Below are 27,073 nucleotides of genomic sequence, written 5' to 3' on the forward strand. Positions count from 1 at the left end.
GCGCCTGGGGCCTTTTAATTTACAAAAGAGGCAAGTGAGGCAGGGCAGGCACATAGTGTGAAGCAAGTGGATAAATCCTTTTTTCCTCACCTTGATCCTCTAGAACCTAAGGTCCTGCAATTATCTGGATGGTGGGGGATTCAGGAGTGACAAACAGAAATACTTCTTCAAACTTAAGTTGTAGAATGGGCTGCCACAAGATGTAGCAAAAGGAGGGTCAGATATGTTCAGGGAAAATAAAGCTACTTGTAATAGCGACATTCTGTTTCCAAGACCAGAGAAGATAAGTCCCCCTCGAGATAAGCCTCCAAACACCAGAATCTGGGACAGTGGTACTGCTCTCATGTCCCATATTGGAGTTCCCCGTGGGCAGCTGGTTGGCCACTGTGGACGTCTGTGAGCCAAGAAATGCTTCTGATCTGCTGCAGCAGGGCTCCTATGTTCTTTTCTTGCCATCCTTCTACAGCTCTGCAGTGAGACCTCTGTAATGTGGGGGTCTGCCTTGCATGGAAAGCTAAAGTACAAACAGCTTTGCAGAAGTAGAATGTCCAATTTAGGTTGGCGTGGCTTGGAGCTCCTGCAAGAACATATCAGGTGGGTCCAGGAGCAAGCCCCACTCCCCTGGCTACCTGTGAGCAGTTACCCATAAGCAACATGGGGAACGGAGTTTCGGTTTCATTTACTTTGTGATATGGCATTGCAAGGGCAGGGGACATGGACAATTACCACGTGCCCTGTTGATCTAGCCTGGCATTGGCTAGTCTGACCTGCAGTCACATCCGAATTTCCAGCAGATACCCTTCCCATCTCTTATTATCTGATCCTGGAGCCACAAGCTAAATCAGGGACCTTCTGTATTCCAAGCTGGTGCTCTAGCATGACACAGAATTACCATAAGTATGTGCTACTTAGGGAAGTTCACAATATAGAAACATTGCTTTCTTTCAGCAGCAGCCCTATGCCTGTTTTTTGTTTTAAGAGAGGTTGTAGCTCATTGGTAATGTGAATGCTTTGCTTGCAGTTCTAGTCACCTACAGATACAGTTAGGAGAGAATCCAGCCTGAAACCTGGGGAACTTTTGCTAGTCCATGTCAACGATACTGAGCAAATGGTCTGATTCCACATAAGGCAGCTTTGTACCCTATTTAAAATGAAGAAATAACAAACTTGAACCTGAAATTTGCCACCTATACACGCAGTCTCTACTGCTACCCCATCCACCTAAAAGGCAAGTTAATATTCACCTTTCTTGTCTAAGAGAGAGAAAGAGATGAGAAATCCCTTCTACAGCCCTGATCATGGGCAAGAATATAGCCAAGACAACTGAGTCACAGGAACACAAGTCACATGGTACTTCTTTTGAAGATCTTCGTTTTCCTTTAACTGCTGTACACACCCAATGCTTAACTGACACCCAATTAGCAGTAAGACCACACCAATCGTTTGGGTCTTGTAACTTCATAGATGCCAAGCAACCAAATCATGAGAAATTCTCCAAACCCACCTCAGCAGTTCCTGCAGCTCAATCTCCTAAATGAAGTTTTAATTTTAAAAGTAGGGTGACTACAGTACAGTCCGAGTGGAGAAAAGTCTAGTTGCAATAAATTCACTGCTGTGTACAGCACACTAAATGAAGCCTGGGGCAGATATAATGAAGCCTATATTTAGGCAGTTCCAAAGGGCTTTTTGAAATATGTGTATATAATGTTTTATGTTGATTCCAGATGCTCCCTTTGTTGTCTTAGAAATTCCTATCTGATGTTCATTAGCAGTCACCTCAGAAAGATTCTTAGTTGCGTGCGAGAGAAAAATAGTTTAATTACTTGTAACAACAGATTTTCCAAACAGATTTTTCATAAGCCTTTTATACATTCAAAAACTGGTCTTGAATTTAGTGGAGAGAGGAGGCTATTAATTTTAATCATTCCACACATTATCTTGCACTTTGATTATTTATGTATCGCTAAGACAAGCACAAATAGAGAATCATCCGATGTAGCTAGTGTATTGAACTTGGGCTGGGAAAAAACAGTAATGAAATTCTTTTTAGCTTTAGATAGTCAGTTTCTTAGCCTGAAGGACCTTTTCACAGGGTTCTTCTGAGGATAAAATGGAAACAACTTATTTACTCCATCCTGAGTTCTTCTGAAAAAAGGGAAAGGGCAAATGTAATTTTATAAGATGATTCTATATATATTTATTCAGAGGTAAATTATGCTCAGTTCAGTTAGCTTTAGTAATTCTTAAGTGGAAATAGGAATAAAAAATGCTCATAGTAACAGCTTCAGATGAAGTTCAGCATTGCATTTCTGCTGTATTCAAAGAATTCAAACTATGATATGCAAAGTTTTCATAGAAGTCTTTATTGTTAGTGGGTATTGATTTCAATTTTGTATTCTTTGGGAGCTCTGTTGAAAATTAGGTATTTTTTTCTTAATCTGGAAGTATTGTTATATCAAAATTAGGCAATTTCTTTCAATAAAAGGTTTATCTTTATATTTTAATTCAATAGAAAAAATTATATAAATATCAATGTTTGTTTCAAGTTTTAAAATATTTTATGAATTTCAAATCAAATGTATGTCAACTTTTGTGAGATATTTATCCTAGAAATGTGGGTCCCATCCATCTTTTCTTTCCCTTTTCTTTCAATAATATAACTTTCACCTTTCTGTAAATGTTTCTCTTCATTAAAGGCTTTTGATCATAAACCTTTATACATTCAAATCACATATTCATACCCATTCATACCTCAATACATCTAACAAAAGAGAAAACCACATGTGCAAAAAAGCTGGGTTTGAAACATTTTGGACATAATCCAAAGGGAAAAATTTCATGATCAAGGCCTAAACCTTATACATTATTGATATCCAATCATAATTATGTTTAGCTATTTATAAGATTCTTACAAACACCCTTTTTTGCATAATAAGTAAACCTAAAATATCAGGTTATACACACCCTCCGGAAAAACTCTGCCATATGAAGCTGTACAGATAAGACTGCTCTGCTGTGTCATTCCATGAAATGGACCTTGAAAGGAGCTTGAAAGGATATTCCACTGAATGTATCTTCCATTTCTACCTGGTCTAAGTAAAAAGGTTATGCCCATTGTGCAATTAGCATTCAGCCACAGTCACATTGACTTTGGAAAAGAAAGGGAAACCTAGCTGCTCTTGCATCCACCACCAGTATCCCAGTACTCAAAGCTAAAGAACAGAGCCAATCCAATTAGCTTGAGTGTCTCCACATGCGATCTGGAACCATTTCGATTCACAAACCTTTGTGTTTTGACCAGCTTAATGGGTTCCACTCCATTTGCATCACCAATAGGAATCATAAGCCAGACAAGATCGACCTATGACAAGTAAATCAAATTGGCTAGCCTACCACAGATGACTTGCTCGCTGGAGTTAAAACACAAAACCGAGAGAATAACCTGTGACACAAGCACTTGGGCAGGAAACATTCTGCAATAGGCTGTCAAGATCTCTTAAGCTGCAGCTAATAATGGCCTCAGTGTTTACAAAATTTCTCCTTGTCACCCAGTTTATTGCAGTTGCAGCCATGAAGCTTCCTTAATAGCAGAAATTCTGATCAACATTCAGAGGAACATCATACTCCTTCACATTGGAGAAAGACTTGAGCGATTTGGTTTCAAAATCCTGTTTAGACACAGACATAGTACCTGGCATTGTGCAAGACACTTTGTCAGCTTCATCATCATCATCATCTGTATACCACTGCACAACCAAAGTTTTCTGCACAGTTTACAAGAGTCGCTTACTTCATGTGAAGAGATAGCAAAACTGCAATGATTGTAGACTACAGTGTATATAAAAATGTAAATTATTATTGATGATAATAATGATAATCATCAATAATAATTAAATTCTTTAAAATATCATTTTCCAAAGTATTTGCTATGAGAGCTTGCGAAGGCTGAATCAAGCTGCCAGAATTGTTTGTCTTCAGCCGAGAGCATGTCAAACACATTTTAAGAAGCCATCACCAATTTCTCTTTCTTTTCTTTCTTTTCTTTTAATGGAAGTTCTCCACTCATTCAGTGCTCCTTTTTCATCTTGTCATTGGCTGTGGAATTTGCAGTCAACCTAATGACGGTAATCTCCCGCACCTACACCCCCTTTCGATTACTTCTGACAAGTCACAGCATGCATGAGGCTGAGAGATGAAAAGCTGAGTAAGACCCTGAAATGCTCATACATAAAATCTGTTAATAAGGCCTAGCAGAGATAGAGGGTGCAGGATGAAGTGGGGGGTGGCGGGGGAAGAAGAGGCAAGAAAAGATCAACTCTATCTTGAAAATGAATGGCTGCAAGAAACCCTGCCATCCTGAGGGACGGAGGGACGAACATGCAGCTGACAACACTGACACTCTGAAAAGTGACACTGTCATTTCGCTAGACCAGCATAACAATCATGCTGTTTTTCCCGTTCCAGCCTAATTTCCATAGGCTGTTCACACCACCCTGACCTAACGTGACTGGTTGTAAAACCATTTGTTTGTGTCAGAAGTGTTATCACGGCTCAGTAATCCACAGATGTCACACTGTTAAAAGGCTGGATTAAAATAAAATACAAAGAAAATAGTGTGTATTGAACATTTGGTTTTAGTCATTATGAAGTGTCCTCTCCAGAATAAAAATGTGCAGATCCAACAGGGTCCAATTCTTCCTTCCTGTTGCTTCCTAAACCTTTCTTCAAATTTAGGAGTAAGAGTTCAATAAGGAAGACCAGCACCTCTTTCAGCCTGAGGGCAAACTTCTCTTTTGAAGAATCCTTCAGGGGCCACAATAGTGGACAGGGCCAACAGGAAAAGGAATTGAGCTAAAATATAAAAAATGCATGCATGTTATAGCTTAAAGCTCCTACTGTCAGTGGTTAAGCCTTAGGAGAGACCGTTCAGCCTTTTAGAATGAGAGATGAACTATACAAATGCAAGGAAACCACCAAAAAGCTAGCTGTCAGGGGAAAGGCTGTAGCTGTCTGAAAATTCCAGGAGCCAAACTGGTGACCTCAGTGGGCAGGACTGAGACTGCTAGACTGAGGTTCTGCACCCCTGCTTAAAAACTTAAGGCCTGGATGTTCTCCTGTATGCACACAGCATCCCTTAAAAATGGTAACTATGAAAAATATTTTCTTCATGGCTTTCAGTGTTCCTGGATCTAGTCATGAAGCCAGAGGACTTACGATGTAGGGATGGACCAAACAGTTTATCTGCAGTTAGTATCTGTTTCACATGAATTCAGTTGCAAGTCCATCCTATCCCATATTCTACCATTTGAAAAAACCAAGAAAGGTGTGGATTTTATTGATTTCCTCCAATGCATTTCTGCTAACCTGCCAACTGCATTGCAAAATGCATAGTCCAACTGGTGGCTGTGATTACGCTCTAATGTGTACTATTAATCTGGGAAGTAAAATTATGTTAATTCACTTAACAATGTCAACCAAATGAAATGAAATTCTTCAGCAACCCAGCTGTTATCATCCCTGAAGCCCATACCAACACCTGCCATAAACATCTCCATTTTGAATTGGCCTGGACTCTGATTAAAAATAGACTGGGATGGTAGAATAGAGAAGTCCAGTATCTGACCTGCTGTCTTCATCTTCTGTTCCATTCCTGCTCTAGAGACCTGACAGAAAAGGCTCAAGATCTGAGCATTAATGCAACAGTCAACAATGCCACACAGTTCTATGTATGCTGGGATGGAGTTTAGTATTTTGTAGCCCGTCAGCTATTTTGGCTTACAACTCCCATCAGTCATAGGCAACATAGCCAATCGCAATGGAAAATGAGAGCTGAGTACAAAACATCTGGAGTCATATATTGTGTGCCCCTGTTTTAAGAATACATTGAGCAATGGTAGGCAATGTGATGTCCATTGGCACTAGTGTGTCCACAGACAACTTTCTTGGTGCTCAACAAAGTACCCTACCCATCCCACTTAAAAATAAAATAAAATAAAATAAAATCCTACCAGTGGCTGAGATTGCTGTGGAACAGGTGTGGATTCAAAGGAATCTGTTTATGTGTTGGAACAGATAACACTTCTTATATCCAGTGTTTTCAGCAGGTTATTTGCCCTCTGTGATGTCTTCAGTCATTCTGTGATGGTGCCCAGGGACAATTTCTCAAACTGGTAAATGTGGCCAAGCCCAAGAAAGTTTCCAACCCAGGACCTAAATTATGCATGAGTACTGAAGGAACAGCCAGAAGACTGATGAACATTTTGGAATAACGTAGTTTTGCAACAATACAAGGAGATCTCTGGAATCACTATATTAGTAGGTGGATACAGCTCAAACATAAATTTATGTTATGCTCAGATATTTTGACTGCAGCCCTTATGAAGCTCCCGTAACTTAAAAGACAGATAGTTTATGGAAAGTTATTTAGGAAAACCAGTTTGCTCAACTGGCAGTGCTTTTAGTAGGCATTTAAATAGCTTAAAGATGAGCTAGAGGTAGCAATTCACCTTAACCCAGAATCCCTTCTGCCTGCTACCTGCTTGCTCATTATTCCACATGCACAGAGTTATCTTAAGCAGCTCCACTCAGCCCTTTAAGCAGCAAACCCACACCCAAATGCTAAATAGTGCAAATCGTGACCACTGCGTTCTATCACATCACCTTTCTTTAGCCCAAGAAGTGGGAATTACTGTTATTGTTTTATGTTTACACAGTGCATTCCAACATGTTTGATTCAAAATTAAGTCCCCTTGAGTTCAGTGAGCTTCTTTTTCCCTTAGCAAGAGTGCCTGGGTTTGCATTCAGGGAGTGCTGTTAGAAGTATCTCGTATTCTGCAGCTGCCATTCCTTATTCACAGAATTTTACTGGAAATACCATCTTCCATTGGTAGCTCTCCCATGTTTTCTACTGTTCAGGAAAAGAAGGCAGAATAGCTACACAATGCTGGAGGCTTCCAGCATCTCCAATATTCTGCAACAGTCTGTTTGGAAGCCATACCAAGCACGGCCGTTGACACGGCACTCCTATTGAATTGCCTGCTCATGGATGTCGTGTTTCCACCATCACTTCCTCCACCCGCTCAGAGCACCTTCCTGCCCCATGCGCCAACTCAGGTTGGGTCCCACATGAAAAGCAGCTGACAGCATGAAGGCACATGCACCCCTTTCAAAAGAGGCTTTGGAGTGTGATTCAGTAACATTCGAATCGACAGAATGGGCCCGTCGCTTTGAAAAATTCTGAATGGACATTGTTGCCTGAACTAGAAGAGATGTGCTTGGAGTGTATCCTTATTTCCCCTTGCAACATCGCCAATAAATTTAATTTTCACTTTGTACACTATCAGAAATGGATAGGCAGATGGGCTCCGCTGAAATATTTCTTGCCATCTGCTGATAAAGTGAAAGGCTGATTTCAAAAAATGACAGAAGACTTTTTTTTCGGTCAGAGATATGGTAAAATGCCTTTTGGCAGTTCTCATTACTGACTGCATTAAAGACTGTATCGATCACACTTTCAATCTAATAATGATGGCCTTTCAGGCTGCAAAATTGCACACAGCCATTTGTGAATGTTAGCCGAAACACAGTATGCCACCTCCTTTATAAAACTTAAGTTTCAGTCTCTTTGCCTGCAAAGAAGAGCAACTGCAGTCACTCTATTCTTTGCTTAACAGCCTGTCAGGGAAGATTTTAAAAAATCCTGTTGACACAGAACAAATGCAACATTCATTTCATTTAGCAACAATAACTTTTTAAATGTAATGATAAATTTAGGGACACAATCAGGGATGCGTGTGTGAATATACATGTATGTGTTGCAATACTATGCAAGCACAGAAAAAGAATGTATTATTTGGGGCATTTACGTAATTCAACTTCCAGAAATGATGCTGTAGAACAAGTAGTAGAAACAGGCCAGTAAGAGGAGGAGGAGAAAGCTCCATGCATCTAAGACAAAAATTTTATTGAATTTTGGAATTGTTTACTGGTCTTAATGGTTTGCTGCCCTGAAGTAGATAATACAGCCTATCACTTGGTTTAATTTACTTTTTTCCATTAAAAAAGCTTTATTATTTGGGCAATTTTGTAAATTGGGGTGAGAACAGCAAAGATGTTTGGAGGCATGTGGGAAAATCTTTAAAGCCAGAGAACTGTTGAATAACATTCTCATGAAAGTGAATCTTCAAACATATCTTTGTTCAATAGTTCATCATTCTTTAACGTTCACACATTTATTATGGGTGTAATCTATTTAAAAATAAGCATTCTGAAGTACCACTTCTTCCAATGAAGGTGGTTTTAAATATGTGGAAATAAATTGAAATAAATTATTCCCATTGAAATAAATTGAGAAAATTACCTAACTTTTGGTAGATGGTTCCTTGCATTGATATCCCATCTGTATCTCATGGCCTTGAGTGATTTATCGTCATCAGCTTGAATATCCCCAGATATAGGTATCCTCACTGTATTGGGCAGCCTCTAGGTTAGACTACTGTGACTGTCTTTGGGACAGTCTTTGTGACTGTCTTTGAAAGTGGTTCGGAACCTCAGTTAACGCAGACTGCCGCTGCTAGATCGGGGATGGGTCCTATGGTCGTCCTAGACCATTGCATTGCCAAGTGGATCAGGTATCATCCCAATTCAAAGAGATGGTTTTGACCTTTAAAATCCTTCACGCCTCCAGGACTACTTAACTTTAACCGATCACCACAAGCACTAGAAAGTATCAGTACAATATGGTATGTAACGAAACAAAGAATTTAATAGACATACACACTTCATTACTTCAGGCTCTATATTGCCATACAGTCCCCAAGGGCCATTGTTAAATTTCGTGATAATGAATAGTTTTGGGGGTATGGAGGGAGGCAGAGAAGGAGGGTTTCACATATCTCAAGCTACTAAAATATCTATTGATTCAAAAATCAGCATGTGCCACTAGCAAAGTTCTACAGATCTGCTGCCCATGAGAAGCTGACATTACCACCCTATCAGACACAGAGGCTAAATATGGGTCTACTTGTGGCATAATGCAGTCTGTACCAATGGCCTGTGAAGACAGTGAAAGAAAGAAAGAAAGAAAGAAAGAAAGAAAGAAAGAAAGAAAGAAAGAAAGATGGACGGATGGACGGACAGACAGACAGACAGACAGACAGATGGACGGACAGAAGGATGGACGGATGGGGAGGGGGGAGGGAGGGGGGGAGGACAGGAGGGAGGGGGAACTCTGTGCATGTTGAAAAGGTGCAGATAAAAGATTAACTTTAGCCCTTGGATGCCATACAAAGAAGCTTCTACTTAACATCGGCTTTTCAGTACAGGTAGCAAAGAATCACAATTACATTTTAAGGTATTGTTAATCGGGACTTGAGATGAGACGCTATTTTTGTCTCCTTCCCATCATAAAGTTACTTCCAGGAACTTGCAAGCTGTCTTCACCCATCTAACTATTATCTGTTTCCCCAATGGGCTTGTACCACCCGGGCATAAAGGATGTATCCAAGGGTAACATCTGACCACATGAAGAAACTATTCCAAGGTGTTTCACACATGAAGGATCCTAAATTTAGCACACCACAGAACTCAAGGAGCACCATGTGTAGAAGCCAAAGAGAGCAAATCCTTTCACCTCTTCCTATAAAACTGGAAGAGGAATGTTATACCAGAGTTCCATTCCACTTTAACAGATTGCTGGCTTGTTCTTGCATGCGAACAAGCAAGCGTGTTTTAAAATAAATGGTTGCGAATTGCCTCCTTTTATGTTGTTGGCCTATTTCTTTCAATTTATTCTTCCCCCAGTTGTGGAAAAGGTGGGGAAGATAAAGCACATCAGCTGGTGTGGGCTCCGTTCTATCACTGTATCCTACCTTATTGTGAAGGTTTAAGGGAAGGTCTTACGTTTATTCAAAAAAGAAGAAGAGATGAGGGAAACTGCTGCATTTCCAAATCTGTCTTCACCCCTCACAAAGACAAATATGTACATCTGAAAGTTGCCATGCACAGCCATTTGGGGACCCCCTACCCTTCTCCATTCCGGGCAGGCCAAATTGATTAAGAGATGATGAAGTTTATAGTCCTCTAGGGCATCAAAGTATTTCAAAAGAAAATCAGCACAGATTTAAAACTTCTGTGAAGCCTAATGTAATTTTCCATTATGGAAAAATCAGTAGGCTTGGAACATGCTCTTTTGCTCTTAAAATTATTACCATCGAGTCTATAAAACATTTGACTAACATCTCTGATCACTGCCTGATGAAAAAGTGCAGGAGAGGTGGTAGATGACTTTTTGGGAAAAAATGAGAATACTAGCTTTTCCGTTTTGGTTCTTTGCAACTAATAAACTCAGTAGTACAAAATTTAGGACAAGCACACACACAGAAACAATGGGGCAAATGCCAACTTGCTTACAAGAACCAGAAGTTTCAAGCATTGTATTCAACATTTGCATTCAGTTCCAGATGTGTAGCCCAGAGTGTCCAAGGCATTCACATAAGCTTTTGAAGCCAAAGCGCTTTAAATAATTCAGGGAACTATATGCATTTCCATGCTAGTAGCCCAGCAAAAGGCTTCTATGGCCCTACTGACACTCCTCCAAACTCGAGGCACTTAGTCTCAGTCAATTTAGTACAAGTGAATTTAAAGTGATCAAGCTGGCTTAAATCTTAGGACCTGAACTGAGTGTGCTACTTTCCATCACTGCATCAGCCACATAAAACATTTAGCATTTGTAAAGCATCTTCTGAAGACACAACAGGAAAAATATTTATACCCAAGAGAGTACCCGCCTTGCGCGCGCGCGCGCTCTCTCTCTCTCTCTCTCTCTCACACACACACACACAGGGCACGTGCCAAGTTGCTTGTAAGAACCAGAAACCTCAAACTTGGAAGTGTACAAAGTGTTTTTCACACACTGAGCCAGTTCACATGATTCCAGATGGATTTACAGAGTTATCCTTGCAGGTTATTGGGTTGTTGGTGGTACTGCTCGCTCGGAGATCTCCCAGCGAGTTCAAACCATCTCCAAGCAAGCAAGCCACCGGTGAGTGCATGTGCAGGGGAAGGCAGGTGGCAGCAACTTGCTCACTCGGAGATTATTTTGAACTCACTAGGAGATCTCCCAGTGGGTCCAAAACCATCTCCAAGTGAGCAAGCCACCTCCTCCCATGCACAGCGAGCACGCGGATGGCAGCATGGGCCAGTTGAAAGGGCATGACAGGCCAGATCCATCCCATGGGCTGTAGTTTGAGGACCCATGTCCGATGGTCTCATCCTCCTCTCCATTTTATCCTCACAACAATCCTATGAGGTAGGTTAGACTGACTGGCCCAAAATCACCCAGTAAGCTTCATGGCTGAGTGTGAACTAGAAGCTGCATCTCCTGGGTCCCCAGTCCAACAAGCTGACCACTATGTCAGTAGGAAACATCTGCCATTGTACAGTTTGTGGGAGGATAAAATGGAATATGACCACTGACATAGTTCTGAATTAAAAGAAGAAATAATATGGTTTGTCAGATAAACGTGTAGCAGAGTAGAGTAGGGGGATATTTCTTATTTTCAGCTATCTATTGGGATGCCAGAATTACCAACACTATTGATTGTGTTAATTGGATGTTAAGCCTTAATGATAAAAAAGATGACACATTGATCTAAACAGAGGGAGCAGTAGTGGAACACACGTTTAGCATGCTAAAGCTCCTATATTTAAATTTTGGTATCTCCATTGGATGACTGAGGAAACAAGGGAGGTGGATGGAAATCTGACATTCTGGAGATCCTGCCAGAGCAGTCCTACCCTAGCCTGGTGCCTTCAGATGTCTGAACTACAACTCCCAATTTTCACAACTGTTTACCAGGTCAGCTGTGACTGATAATAGTTGATGTCTAAAGCATCTGGAAAGCAGCAGGTTGGCATAGACACTACTGATAAAAACTGGGTAGAAACCCACCACCATCACATGGCAAATATACACAAACAGCATACGGAAAGGTAAGCTTCTCCTCCTTCCCTTTCTCCCTCTCTGTATTACAAGAGCCACAAATATGAAAGGCAGCTGCTAACATGCATGCATTCATCAGAAGAACCTATAAATATTTAGAGATATTATTCTTCAAATGCCTTATATAGTCTGTAATAGTTGTATATTAAGCCTGTCTTTGATTTCAGCATTTCCCCCCATGTATTATTTGCCTTAAAGCCTTTTAGTCATGTACAGACAGGAGAGGTGATAGCTTTGAGGTGCCCAAGCCACAACAAACTTTTTAAAATTGTTGTTGTTGGTGTTGTTGTTGTTGTTGTTAAGTCTAAGACATTTCCATGTGAGTTGCTGTGCTTCTAGAACAAGCTCAAAGATCCATTGCAACAAAGAGTTACAATTGCCTCACAAACATCCCAAGACAGTTCAGTTGAACAAAAACTTGGTTTCTCGTAAAGCTGAACAGAACTGATTTCTTATAAAAAGCAACAACAACAACAGAGGGCAGCTGAAGCAGCGGCATTATATCCAGTGGCACCTTAAGGACTAATACAAGGCTTACAACATAACAAATGGATAAAGTTTTTCATGGGAATGTAAAGCAAGAGCGTATGGGAATGCAGGACTAGGGAGCAACTCCCTACACATCTCACACACGAATGGCAAATTCAAACACACAAATGCAAAGGAAGAATTTTATTTTTAAAAAATGTCCTTGTCTATATTGGTTGGGTTTTAATTTCCTAAGTTCCTGCAAATATAGCACAAATGAGTCATGGCTGAGTCTCTCTCTCTCTCTCTCTCTCTCTCTCTCTCTCTCTCTCTCTCTCTCTGTGCACCAAACAGCTGTGATCAGAAGCTATTTGCAGGAGAAGCAACTCCACCTAACTAAAATTAGTCTGAAATAGCCAAACTTCCCATTTGAGCACATCACTGTTCCAAACTTTTTTAAAAAGCATTTTCTCATCCCAGATTGCAGGCTCCCAAAAGAACACATGAATCAAAATTCTATTTGAACCAAGTCTGTGTCTCCATTCCATTCATAATAAATCAGTTTAAAAGTTCTGATATTTTCTATCATGCTCTCATTGGAAACCATGCTGTAAGATCTTATATGAGAAAAAGGCAACAATGAACGTGCCAAAGGTGGACAACTAGACTTCTTCAACCTGGGAGTCTGCAGATGTGTTGGACCACAGGTCTCATTATCTCCCCACGCCCCCAGTATGGCTGTCCATAGGGACAATGCAAATTTTGGTCCAACTCATTTGCGAGTTAGGAAAGGCTGATTTAAACCATCAACTAAAGCTTTTCTCTCCCACAGAACTGAAAATGGGTCAAGGATTGCTCTGTTCCAATGAAATAGTTAGCAAAATCAAACATCAAACAGCAAGGGAAGCTAGCCAGATTGGTAAATACCACCTCTGGGAATCAGTCTGTTGAGAGTAGATTAAAAAATCTCCCAAGAATGGATGGACACATTCAAAGTGCTACCATAAGCTCTTAAACTCATTCAACGTGAACCTCACGTGTAAAATATATGACTCCCATTGTAGCATGTGGTGTCTGCCTTTGGCCCCTGGAGCTATTAGCTCTGCAGACACCTTGATGTGGTTGTCTTTATGTACTCCTCTTCTATGCTTGGAGGCAGGGGAGTCTTTGGGCAAAAACTGTGTTTTCCTTGTGCAGGATGGGTGCTTGGCAAGCTTCAGAGCTTTCTTCTTGCTCTACGATTCCGACACAAGCAAAAACCAAGGATAGTTTCTTTTGCTTATGTTGGTAGTGGTTGGATCAGGAAAGGTAATACTCGTTACATTGCAAAACTGAAGCGTAACAATTAACACAAAGTTATTCATCTTTCCCAGCACTAGTTTTTCTTATGAAATATTCTTTCTTATATAGTTACAGTCTGATTGCTTGAGAGCAGCTCAAGTTACGTATTTCAATTTGAGTAATGATTCAAACTGACATTCCCTGCTTGTATTGTTTTGCTCAAAATCCTACCAACTTTGATGCACGCTATTGATCACAAAAAATAAAAGCTTCTAATGTCTTTGTTCCAGAAACAGGTTCACCTCTTTTTCAAGGTTTTTGATGTAAGTTCCATGCACTATATTATTAAATTACCGCACCCAAATAATGATTTTTAACCTAATACATTTCTACACATTTCTTCCCCAAACATACCTAGTGCAGATGAGTAAGTATCCAGAGGGTGAGGTTGTTTTGTGACTGCCCCTCCCTAGACAACAGACATCCACTTAGCTGGTCTGGTTTAACATTTTAAATCTTACTTTCTGCTGATGTTTGATCGCTCACTTGCAACATTTACTCGCACGCAAATTCATCCCGGTAGTTACTAAACACAGCTAAGAAAACATTTCTTTCTAAACTACTTTAAAACTTAATAGAATTTTCAAGTCTCTGCAATTCAAAAGCAATGTTGCCCATTTTTTTTATTTTTAAAGTTCAGGGACCTCAAGCATTTGGCAGCAAATGTTTCCAATCAGTTGCTTTAACACTTTCCTTCTTGGATGATTATTTTAGGTTTTTCCAGGATGTAGTTTATACTTAGAAATTAACCTCTCCACATCCCCAAACGCTGAATTGTGGAAACAGGTGCTTCTAACAAAGCTGAAGGAGTTCGGCAGTGCTTTGACCCAACATAGCTATGTGCATTAGTAAGAAACAGCACCCGCTGAGTTTCCCTCAGTTAATTAGGGAACCCGCATGGCAAGGAATAGCCTTGACTATAAATGCTTCCTGAAAGATCCCTAACAGAGTGAAAGGAAATGAGGGAAAAATGAAATGCAGCTAAAGAGAAACTATTTCAGATGTTCCTCCTTTCGACAGCTATGTTTTTCAGGGCATCAAGGCCTGGAATATATTGTACAAAATCTTTCTGAAAAACCAAAAGTTAATATATAAGTAATATACATAAAATTAGACTGTGTTCCAAGCAGTAAACCACTTCTCAGTACTCTTGGTTCCAAGAGGAACATTAGATTAAAATTTCCCGTTTGAAGTCAAAGGAACTTAAAAGTGATTAACTTTGGCCAGCTCTTTTCTTTACATATATAAAGACATTTACATATGTAAACATTAATATTTATCTAAACATAATGTTCATTGTGCATGTGCATATACAGAGCCAATATTTTTGAAACCCCAAAAATTTGATGACTTCATCTGAATTAATGAAAAGCACCAATCAAACATTATCAGTAACAGACCCAACCAGTAAAAATTAGAACAGTTTTGGCAATGCAATCCTATATATGCTAACTCAGAAGTAAGGCCTAATGTGGATGATGGGCTTACTCACAGATAGTCATGTGGCGAATTAGAACCAAATTTCAGTAAAGGATTTAATCACTTTAAAATTTCCCCTACTGAAATTAGTGGGACTTCTGAACTGACTGAACAAAATTACACTCTAAACCCAGTGATATCAATGAGGCAAGTTTCCCTGATTAAGTTTTCTGATTGAAATCAATGGGGCTTAAGCAGACCTAATTTTCACCTACAGGAACCTAGAACCAATGGCAGGGTGCTCCATCCCTTTCTTGCCTTTTGTTTTTACTTTGATAAGTGGGCTGGTGCATATATGAAAAATGAGAGTTTATCATAGCCATACTGCAGAGAACTTAAAGGAAAACAAAGGATTACAATTAATCTCTGTAAATACAACCGGATAAATCTCCCTATGTTTAATATGGCTAAAATGACTGAAGCAAAACATTTCCATCACAAAGTTCAATGTTCCTGGTAAATTAAAATAGGTAAATCTAGGTGTAAGGAAGGAAAATATTTCAGTATGCATTCAACATATACATTTCATGTGCCACATTTATATTTAATCTGTTTCTTCACATTAAGACAGTTTAGAAACAGTTTAGATCGTCTATTGTTTTAAAGGATGAGCTTCAGAGTCCCAGATTCAATTTTTACTACCCTCTTCTGTAATGTGGCAATAATAAAGCCAATCTACCTTACAGCTATGCACTTGAATGCTTTGAGAACGTACGGAACACATTATGTAAGGACTCGATATAATTAACAGGAAACATACTTTATTTGAAATCAAATTTTGCAAAAAGCACCTGCTTCCCCAGAAAATGAGTTTCCCAAAGCAATGAACAATGTTGCTTCACTTAGCCTGTACTATATAGCGGGAGCCAAAGCTTTCCTGCACCACCAAGGAGAACATTTTTGCATATCAATAGACTGATTTTGTATCAACAAATCCTAAAAAGATAAAATGTAATGAAACTAAAGGACATACATACAGACACTGCACTCTGTGGGAGGATACACATGTACTCACTTTCCTAATACAGAAACTGGAAAAACATATTGACTAAAATGAGTACATTCCAAATTCTGTAACAACTTTATATTATACAGTGCCCTTCTACATAACCTGAAGGTGTCAAAAATAAGGGTCTTTGCCGGCATGATACTTAACTCTGGTTTGCTTTCACAGTTAACTATTACTTCTCAGCACTAAAGTCCTAGAATAAGGATTAATGACAAACTATGATATAAAATCAACTATGTGTGATGAATTCTGCATCAACCAAGCTAATTTAAGTATTGTATCTGAACCCAGAAAAACTATGCTTAATCCAGTTCTCTGTTATTCCTACTTTCATTGTTTTTAGAGTATCAAGTTGGTCTTGTTGATACCCCTTTACTATTTTTCCCTATGACCAATTGGACTAGAACCTAAGACGTACCCACTATGTTTACCTTCTACTGTGTAAGGTAAACCCATCATCATTTCAATAAAAGAATCTGGAATCAGAACGTAAGTGTTCAGCTTCACAACTTCTGAAACGAAGTTGCTACTTCTGTTCATTTTAATTGCTTCTCAAATCCCCAGGTGTATGCAGTGTAGAGCTGGAAATACCAGGAGACTTTTACAAAGCCACTGACGGGGAACAATACTGGGCTACACTGACCAATGATGTGTGAGTATATGCCAAGTTACACTGTAACCAAAGTTCGCAAAGCTCTTTTGAATGAAAAACACTTTGAATGTTTAATGCATGGAAGTCGAACATTCGTAGTAAAGACATTTCTCTATCCTGTCAACAGCAGCTGAATATTCTGCCTCCAGGAAATGGGAAAGGAAATGTTCTGCCACAACCACTGATCCCAGCCCAGAGAGCAACCAAAGACAACAAGACTTCTACAACTTTTAATTCAATGAAGCTAATGCCAGAGAATTTCGAGTGCCAGACACTCCTATATTATCTATGTTAAAACAACCTCCAAACAAACTGAAGTTAGCCCACTCCATCCATCTCCATTCCTTGTGCATGATATCCCCTTTTGTTGTAGTCCCAGAAAAGCAACAACCATATGAAACTTGTGGTTGGTCACCGCTTAGCGTAGGCAGTTTGACTCCATAGCCTTTTTCCAAATGTGTCCAAGTTTTGGGAGCCCTGTTTACATTGATCACTCACAAAATAAACACAGTGCGGCATGAAGAATTCTCTGATCCAAAGAGATGGTTTAATCTTATATGGCCCTGTGCATGCTGACAAAGCAGAACAACCAACATGTATACATCATGTCTGTCTCTTTGGCCTACCTACATTTAATGGCACAATTCTCCCGGAAAGGACATGGGTAGCACTTCCTGATTCCTATTAAGAGGAATTGTTCCATTGTGTCCACCCCAACAAAACAGATAATTCAACTCCAGCAATGAAAATGCCATGTACCATCTGCAGTGCATACTTGGGTGTCTGTACATAAAGACACACATCACACAGGTGAATGCCAGAAAACTGTTTGGAACAGTGTAGTCAAGTTATGCAGTACTCCTCAAAGAGCATAATAAAATCAACAGTCTGTCACTGATCTGCTGTGCCCTTCGTTGGCACTTTTACAGCACCTGCTGAAATGCTCTTAAGTTTCTGCCTTGCCCATTCTTATTTCTGTACATAAACAAATCACAAACTAGTACAGTACCACTGCATCATACGTCACTTTCCTCTACCCTACTTCATTCAGATATTTTAAGCAAGCAAGCAAGCAAGCAAGCAAGCAAAGCATAAAAGGCTAGATTTGCTTACTGAGAATTCTCAAAAAGCTGGAGAGTATTCTGAATGGCAAAGAGCAGACTTACTCTTTGTCACTAAAAAAAAGGTTGCAAATGGTTGGAAGGGACAGGCTATGTGAAGCATCCACACCTTCAGCATTTAAGACTCATATTGCTTTAACTCAGAATTAAGCAAATTTTGTAAAATGTGAAAAATTACTTGTTGAAAATGTTTAAAATACCACTCTCATATTTCCAGTTTAACCCCAAAACATGACAGTAAGAACACTGCAGTCTTTCATCTATATATACAACACACACACCCATCCTGTTTTTTTCTGTCTCTTACCACCCGCTCCAGCTGGTACCTCCTTCTTTCTCCCAGCCCCTTTGCTGCTCTAATCCATGTCAAAAATATTCAAAATACTACAAGGCCATTCATTACTGCAGAATCCCAGAGAGATGCAAATTAATGAAACATGCCACATAACAGCATAATTTGCCCTGAATATTTAGATTTTACACAGCAGTACAGCCTGATCTTACAACAACTCTATTTTTTTTTTCTTACAGAAAGAAAAATATATCATGCTAGCTGCCATTTTCAGCTAGATTTACCAAAATCTTGCTTATATATAGATGGGAAAGTTCTTTAACACATCTCTTAAGGTCTTCCTGAATATGCCTAATGTGTTACACGTATTCTGTATGCATAAAGGTGAGTGGCACTTAAACTCATTTCAAATTTTACTGGAGCAAATCACACTACCCATTCAATGCCCAAACAGCTTTTGACAAACATTGGCTGGATTTGTGTTTTGCAAAATCAGTACTTGGAACCCAGATTGGATTCATTTTGAGACAAACGTGTAATGCCTACAAATATCTCGCTAATAAGTTACCTTTTTTTCCACAGCAAAAATGTGCCACAAGGGGCAAATCTTTATTGTCCAAAGTGATTCTGTTGATATGGTATGGTATGTGATGCTCAAAAGAGGCCTAGAAATTTATCCATGAAGTCTGCATTATCGTTGATCTTAGAGTAGTAAGCATGCCATGGAAAGAAAGGTGTGGAAAGCCAGTCAGAATGCCGTAATGTCAACACTGCAAAGCCTCAATAGACACCTATTTGGAAGCCTTCTACCATACAACAATGGGAAGCACGTAGTACTTTATGGCACACTGTAAATTAAGTGAATGAGGACCTACAGGGTATTGGCTTTGTTTGTTTTTGTTTTAGTTTTAAGTCATCTTGTAAAAGGTATGTTTTTGTGAAGATACAAGAAAGAGGCCAAGTAATAAAGAGGTAGTGAAGAGGCCTCCTCAATTCCTTAAGTTTCCAACACAACTAAACAAGTGCCAAATGTTACATTTAATTACATTGTGCTCTCTCTATATCCCCAGTCCAACTTTTATTATTATTTGATTCAGGTTTCACATTTTCAGCTATTTGATCCCGTGATGGCTTGCTTAACTATGTACTGTCAAACCACCTTAAAATTTAGGAGGTGATTAGATGCTTTACTGTAACAGATGTGCAGCCTTCTGGGGTTCTGTGCTTTTCTTTTCCAAATGTAACATCATCTTGCAAAATCAGCAGGAATGATTAACTCAGTACAACCAAATTTAATAGCAAAGGCAAACAAAGATCACTTACTACCACAACTTGCCTGAATAGCTTTATACAGATGCTCTGAAACTATTACGTGACAATTGACTTATATAAGTCTGAATGCTTCAAGGCACTGACATCAGTAATGCGCGCTTGATTACTGAGAATATGGCTCAGTGAACCATAGAGATGCACAAAAATAACGGAAATAAAAATAGGATTTCCTACCCGTAAGAGAGACTGAGATTCATCCTTCGACTTGTTATCACCAGATCCAGGATATGGCTGAGGGAGTGGTCCTGACTTCTCTCCGCTTCCTTGGGGCGTCCCCTGCAGGAACCCCTTTGTCTCAACAGGCAAGCCATAAACAGGCCGTGCAAGATGGGCAGCTTCTACATTTGGACTATCCCGTAAGGGCTTTGGCTGCTCTTGGCCAACTGACACCGTGGTCAGAAGGCCTAAGCTCGTTTGGGTATACGACGGACTCCCTCTCAAAAGGTCCACTCCTCTCCAAGGTGCACCGCGAAGATCATCGCTGGACCCATCAGGCCAACACTTCTCTTTCAATACTTCTTTCTCATCCAGCTTTTCCCTCTTCACGATACCTTCAGAGATGGGCTCCCCCATTTTGGGATCTGCATTGATCAGGCTATAGACTTTCAGATCAATTTTGGGCTCTTCCTTAAGAACAGCAGCCGCCCCATGGCTATCTTCCCCATTTGCTGTGGTGATGTCCATTTCTTGACAGTGTACAGTGTTGAAGTGCTCCAATAAGGATTGCGTATCAACAGCTGTAAAGCTGCACTGACGGCATTTGTAACAGTTATGGACTCTCCTGACAGAGAAAGGAAACAGGAAAACATCTATTATAGTAACTTCATCCAGTTAGCTCCAAGTCCTTTTATTTTCTGTAAGATTACAAAAAGAAATGGAAGTGAATAGTCTGCATCCAGTGGCTTCAACCCTTCCAAAAGCAGAATCCATCTTTAACCTCAGATTCAAATATAGTACCTACTTTTCATTATTTATCTTGAATATAAAGTCTGCCATGATTATATTCTAGGCCTGTCTTTGGCTTGCTTTCTCAATTTTCTCTCTGTTCTTCACCTCTTCTTTCCAGACTCTCACGAGTCATTTCTATCAGAGTGCAACCACCAATATGCATGATCTTACCCTAACCCTAAACTACTCTAGCATAATGCCAGTAGTGTAGCAGACACACAGAGCTACCCATGAGATTCCCAAGACAGTCATGCCACTGCTACTATTCAGAAGGAGGTATGTTAGTGCTTGCACCTTTTCCAATACTGCCCTATAGTCTTTCTTTCTCCTTTAGTTTCTGTTCAAAACAATTGTGTGCCATGATTCACCGATAGAAGAGCAAGACCCTAAGACGTGGATCACGTTGTATATTTGTTTGATTTTTACCAGGGAATACAGCACTCAAGACAGTCTACCATCATCAATAAAATCATATTTAAACAATAATAAATAACCTTGTTAAAGCACAATGATCAATACAGCAATGTAATAAAAACAGCACCCAGCTTGCACACCAAAGGCCTAACTGAATATAATGGTCTTTGCCTGCATTGGAAGGACCACAGGCTGGCAGCAGTGAAGCCGTTGTCGCAAGTGAGTTAACTGGTCCCAGTCAATGCTATGGATGCAGCATCCTGCCCCTGCAGAAGTTTCTGAACCATTTTTGAAGGCAGAACCATAGCAGGTGTGTTGTGGTTCTACAAATGGGATGGAGCTAAGACACAGCAATCCATGTTCAGAAGAGACATGTCTAGAAATGGGTGCAATGGGCATGCTAGCCCCAGCTGTACAAGCTTACTCTCAGCCCTCCAGGTTCAAGGCTGAGTTCAGGAGTACACCCAAACAGTGAGCCCAAGTCTTCAGGGAGAGCAGGACTCAATCTAGCAGAGATTAAATCCCTGCTGCACACTTTTATACCCAAGAATTTGTTATGAGCGAAAGTGTTAACATTCTGCTCCATGAAACATCAGATTTAGTAACTGAAATAAAATTAACACATACTATTCTTATTACATTAAATTTATACTGAGCCTTTCTTTCTCCTTCAAGGAACCAAAGGGGACTTACCAGTTTTAACTCCTTTCCATTTTATCCTAGATTTTATCTTCACAACTGCCCTGTGAAGTAGGTTGGGCTGAATTCACAAGACCCAAAGTGACCCAGTGAGCTTCAGAACTGAGAGGGGACAAGGACCCAGGGCACCCATGCCCCAATCCACCATGTCATATTTGCTCCTTAATTAGTATATTGTCTTCTATTTGCAGAACTGGACTAGGCTGCTTTTGTGGAAATCAGAAACTTTTGAAACAACATTTTTGCAACCCTGGATGGAGTGAATACAGCTTGTAAAGCAAAAGAAGTCAATACAGAGATACAGAAAAGAAGGAACATGGAGTGACTAAGGAGCCATGATAACTACTCATGGGTCTCTTTATTACTAGTAATTAAAAGATACTCCATCTTGGCAAATATGTGTATATTTGGCTGGCTGCATTCTATGGCTGCATGTTGGCTGCATTCTATGTCATAGGCTTACTTTAGATGTAAATGACTGAGATTATTTTACCATGATAGGAAGAGTAGACACATTTGTGTAAATGCAGCTATCCAGTGTGAGAGTATATGCTATAAAGTCCGATCTTTTTGACATAAATTTAAAACTGCTGTAAATGAAGAAGAGCTGTATTATTTCAGTCCATTTCTTCCGTTCCCTGAGATCTCAACATGAGACTTTAACATGGAATAAAACAAGGTCTTTCAAGAGGTGAAAAAGCTAATATGGCAGTACGGTAAGATCTAATTTTACAATAATAATTCATTCTTGTTCAAAGAAGTTGCCTAGAAAAAGTATTTTACAGTGAGACATTTGTAAGTTTCAAGGTAAACTAAATAAATCATTAAGATTAGTAGGTCTATTAAGGATTAGTGTAATCCTATGCATGTGTAGACAGAAAAAAACCTACAACTCCTGGCAGGCCCTGGTTCTTTATTCTACTTAAATAGGTATTCTCCAAAACAGAAAATGGGAACCTTTTCTAAACTGTACAAGTTGAAAGTGATAGGTCAGAAGGGCCTGCAGGGATACCAGAAGCCTCAACTGGCACATTCTCCCTCACTGGTTCAACATTATGAATTTAGCAATCCTGTGCTGCCCAATTTCCATCTTTTCTGACTCACTTCTTGACCCTCCTGTCTATAGTTCCGAACCAGTCGTGATTTCTCCTCGATTCCAGCTTCTTCAACACCTTATCTCCAGCCACTGTCTCTTCACATCCTTGCTTTCCAGCTTATTCCTTTGATGCATGACTTTGGTTACCTCACCTTTTGACCAATCTCCTGAGTCCTTCTTTCTTCCCTCTTGCAACCACATAGCTCCTCATGAACACTCCTCCCCAGCCCTTTTTCGGATCAGCTTGTTCATGTCTTCTCAAGATGTCCTCTTCACCTATCATTAGTCCTCTTCAGCAATGAAAACCTGAAGGGGCTTCTGAGAACAAACTGATTAAACCTGCCCCACAGAGACCCATAGGTGATTGGCATCATTCTGCACACAGAGGTCAGGGCACCCTCTGCAACTCCCATCCCTGTATCCGTGTAGGATTTAAAGCAAGGTCTAGGGGGCAGGACCAGGTGATGCATTTTCAGAAGACCTTCTATACATTCAATACTTGTTGGTATTGGGCAGTTGTAGAAGACTAATTGTCCTTTGGTCTTCCTTCCTTGCCCTCTGGGTTGCTCCAGTCCTAGCCTTCCTGATCTGGAAACCCTGAGGTTTTCATCCCATCCAAACTAATTTTCCTTTCTAGCACAGATGATAGAGTAAAAACTATTTTAGTCCTATACAGCGCAAATACGGACTTGTGTGTGTCCATTCGTGTGTGCGAATTTGTGTCTCACAGATAACCACTGGCACATCTGCACATTTATTTTTATTTATTTATTAAAACATTTTTATGCCGCCCCATTCGCCAAAGCCTCGGGGCGGCTTACAACGCGCAAACTAACTACACATGAGCAAATTATATGATTTGTGCATCCTATTTTTATGATAGATATAGTAAATTAGTTGGTAGGTGATTAGTACAAGATAGCCTTCTAATGCATGGATAGCACATAGCCAATTAGTATGAGACCCTTCTAATTCATTTTTGGCAGCCTTGCCAAGAGAGCTTCCACCATGGACATGACACCTCCCAGACCTACACACAGAGAATTTTAACATCTGCAAATATTATTTATTTCCTAAGCTGAACAGTACGCAGTAACGCTACACTCAGCCTTTCTGTGTCAAAAGCTTCACCATCCTAAGTACGTAACAATCTATACCGAGATGTAAATACAGGATTAAGCATGGAAGAAAATAACTTGCAATGGAAGCTGATGCTCTATTACATGGCTAACTCTTTCCATGTTACCTATGAAGTTAGTCCCTGGAAAGGGAAAAGACATTTTATATACACATGATACCATTCAGATAGGAAATTTATAACATTTGGAGAAATAATCATTTTGGTGACAGAATAAGAACCTACATAAGAATTTCTAGAATTGTTTTGTTTAATTAAAAAATTATCTGGAGCAGATGTCAAACAACATTAACATCAGCAATGGAAACAAACAGATACTGACATCAAAAAAAGTTTGTTTGTTTAACAAATGGCAACAGAATATGTGGTAATTACCCAAAGTGATGAAACACACTAGTTTCATAATGATCCATCTACACAGGTAAAAACCACTTACATGACAGAAAAAATGGAATTGTTTCAAGGGGATAATACTTGTAAAGCGTTCTGGAAGCAAAATGTTTTTGTTTTTATGATTAAATGGCAACAAGATTGTGAACTTTTCATACATAGATAGAATACTGTGCAGGAAGGAAACCTTCGATTTTGACTTTCCAAAATAAATATTGCACTGGTCACTGATTGAACAACAAGAAGAAGAAGAACAGATACATCCTATTTGAATTTTACTTCTATTTTATACTGTCATTTTCAACTTTTAAATTTTTATAGTTTTAATTGTTGTGAACCACCCAGAGAACTCCAGCTATTGGGAGGTATAGAAATGTAATAAACAAACAAACAAGCAAGCAAGCACGGAAACCAATTCAGAGCACAGAGAGTTCTCTGGCCTAGAAGTGTTTACTCCAAGGGCAGTTTGTCTTCTGCAAGAAACAAACCATTTTTGTTCTTTCATAGACAGTCTTAAGATTTAAGGAGACTTTCCTTAAAGAAAACAAGAGACTGGATTGTGTGCTAGAATATCACACTGTGCTGTGATACGCAGAAGAAGAGGGGAAAAAAGAAAAGACCGCAGAGAAACTACCTAATATGCAGTCTCCAGCACAGCTGATTTAAGTGTCCCATATACCTCGGAATAACACACATGCCTATTTTCATTCAAGCAGACCATGCAAAGTACTGTATTACTGAACTATGTAAAACATATGTTCCCACATTGGAACAATATGTTGCCAATTTCCTGTGTATGCCATTGAAACAGAACACTTTTTATGAGCTAACATGATACTGTTTTATTAGCATTACAGTAGCGCACAGACTTCCCAGTCAGGATCAGGACCTCAGCATGCAAGACTCTGTATATATATACCCTCTGCCCTTTACCAAAACATGCACAAGTCTGCAAACTCTCATTCAAAAAATATATACAGAGACACACACCTCATGTATTAGGAATTTAGCAAGACTGAGGGACAGCTGTTGAAAAATGCATCACATACAGTATTGTTCCTGTGCAAAACTGATATCCGTGTAAGGAAATAAATATTGCTAACAATTTAATAATAAATAAAGGTATGCATGTGCAATGTATACATTTTTGCCACGGACACAATGCAGTTGCAGGTGCTTTGTGTATTTGTGTATTCAGCACAGTAAAATTTGCAAGACATGTGCGAATGGGGAGGGGGAGGTCTCCTTAAATTGAGACTAGGGGGTTGGGAATGTTGCATATAAAGCAATCCCAACTCCTCTGGCCAAATTAAGAGGAGGAAATGAGCCCCTGAGTACGTACACAGGACCAAACACATAGAACAAATGTGTTATTGTCATGACAACACCAGATACTGGAAAATGAATAAGGAATTCTGGTCCCACAGAAATCCTACTGATTTCATTAAGAATAGCATTTGGCTCATGAGTGCATCCATTTCTACAAAAGTTGGCCTTTTCTTCTTACCCCATATTATATCACAGTATACATAATAAGAAATGGATACTCAGCACTTAAAGGGCACACAGAGGTTAGGTGTGTGGAGAGCCAGGAGTAAAGCTACCTGTAAGTAGAAGAGGCAGGCTGAAATCCAAAGTGTAGTTCTTCCAACACCATACCCATGTCTTGGATTTTAAATGCACAACAAGGTGAGAGATCTACCACAAAGTCTGTGTCACAAAAGGCAGACAAAAGGGAAGCAGGAAGGAAATTTCCTTTTTATTGATGCATTTTTAATTATTTTTCCTTTATGAGATAAAGTGCTGATAGCCATCCTGAGAACTATTTCATAATTTAGCAGGTCATGCATTTAGTAGATAAATGATTAACATGCCAAGTGTGGGATTTCTCAGTGTACAGCAGTTTGCCTCATCTACAATTTGTCCACATAGAGGGAGAGCAGCAGTCTTTGTAGATACGTAGCAGGCAAATCAGCAGGTTGGTTTGATGGGATTACATGGCTGCCAGGACCCGTCGGTGACAGCCTTTCCCAAGCAAATGCCGTCCAGTGGTAGCCTTAATTCAGCTGCCATCACATTCAGCTGCATGTTGGCTGGAGATCAGAGCTTCAGCCCAACACAGGTAGAGGGTACCAAGTGGCAGAACAAGTGCAGTGTACCAATTAAGAGCACGGGTCTGGGATTCAGACCATCTGGGTTCTAGTCCCTGCTCAGCCATGAAGCCCACTGAGTGACTCTGAGTCAGTCACTGAGTCTTACCCCAGACTACCTCACAAGGTTGTTGTGGGGATAAGCTTGAAAGCAGCAGGAAAAGAGTGATGTAAGCCACTTTGAGTTCTTTAAAAAATGGTGGGATATAAATCAAATAATTTGCGGGACATGTTTATTGGCTTGAACAGCCACAAGACCCTTATCCTCACTATTCAGACTGTAGTGAATGGGCATGTTTGCAAAGTCCACAATTTGTGCACTGACACTAGAATAAACAGCCACATGTGTTCTGCTTTCAATAGCACTGCTCTTGGTAGCTATTGTCTTTCAGTGTGGATAGAGCCCTTTTCTTTATCTTCTGTACTGCCCCACAGTCGATGCTGCCATGCCTGGTTTCTCATCTAAGATTAGCCTACACTAAAATCACTTTCCGGGCTATGTGGTACAAGCAATTTCCAGCCAAGATACCTTCTGAAATGTGA

The 27,073-nt window shown here is 39.8% G+C and overlaps 1 protein-coding gene across 7 annotated transcripts in view; it reads right to left on the reverse strand.

Moving 5' to 3' along the window:
- The window catches only part of TRPS1 (transcriptional repressor GATA binding 1), a 271,467-nt gene that overhangs the window by 144,632 nt on the left and 99,762 nt on the right, over positions 1-27,073 (reverse strand). For all 7 annotated transcript variants that reach the window (XM_044421802.1, XM_044421804.1, XM_044421803.1 and 4 more), the window contains one exon: positions 19,870-20,476. In XM_044421802.1, the coding sequence (XP_044277737.1) occupies positions 19,870-20,476 (607 nt within the window). The remainder of the gene's footprint in view (positions 1-19,869; positions 20,477-27,073) is intronic.

The sequence above is a fragment of the Varanus komodoensis genome, unplaced genomic scaffold, assembly GCF_004798865.1.
Source record: "Varanus komodoensis strain SLA01 unplaced genomic scaffold, ASM479886v1 scaffold12, whole genome shotgun sequence".
Classification (NCBI taxonomy): Eukaryota; Metazoa; Chordata; class Lepidosauria; order Squamata; family Varanidae; genus Varanus; species Varanus komodoensis.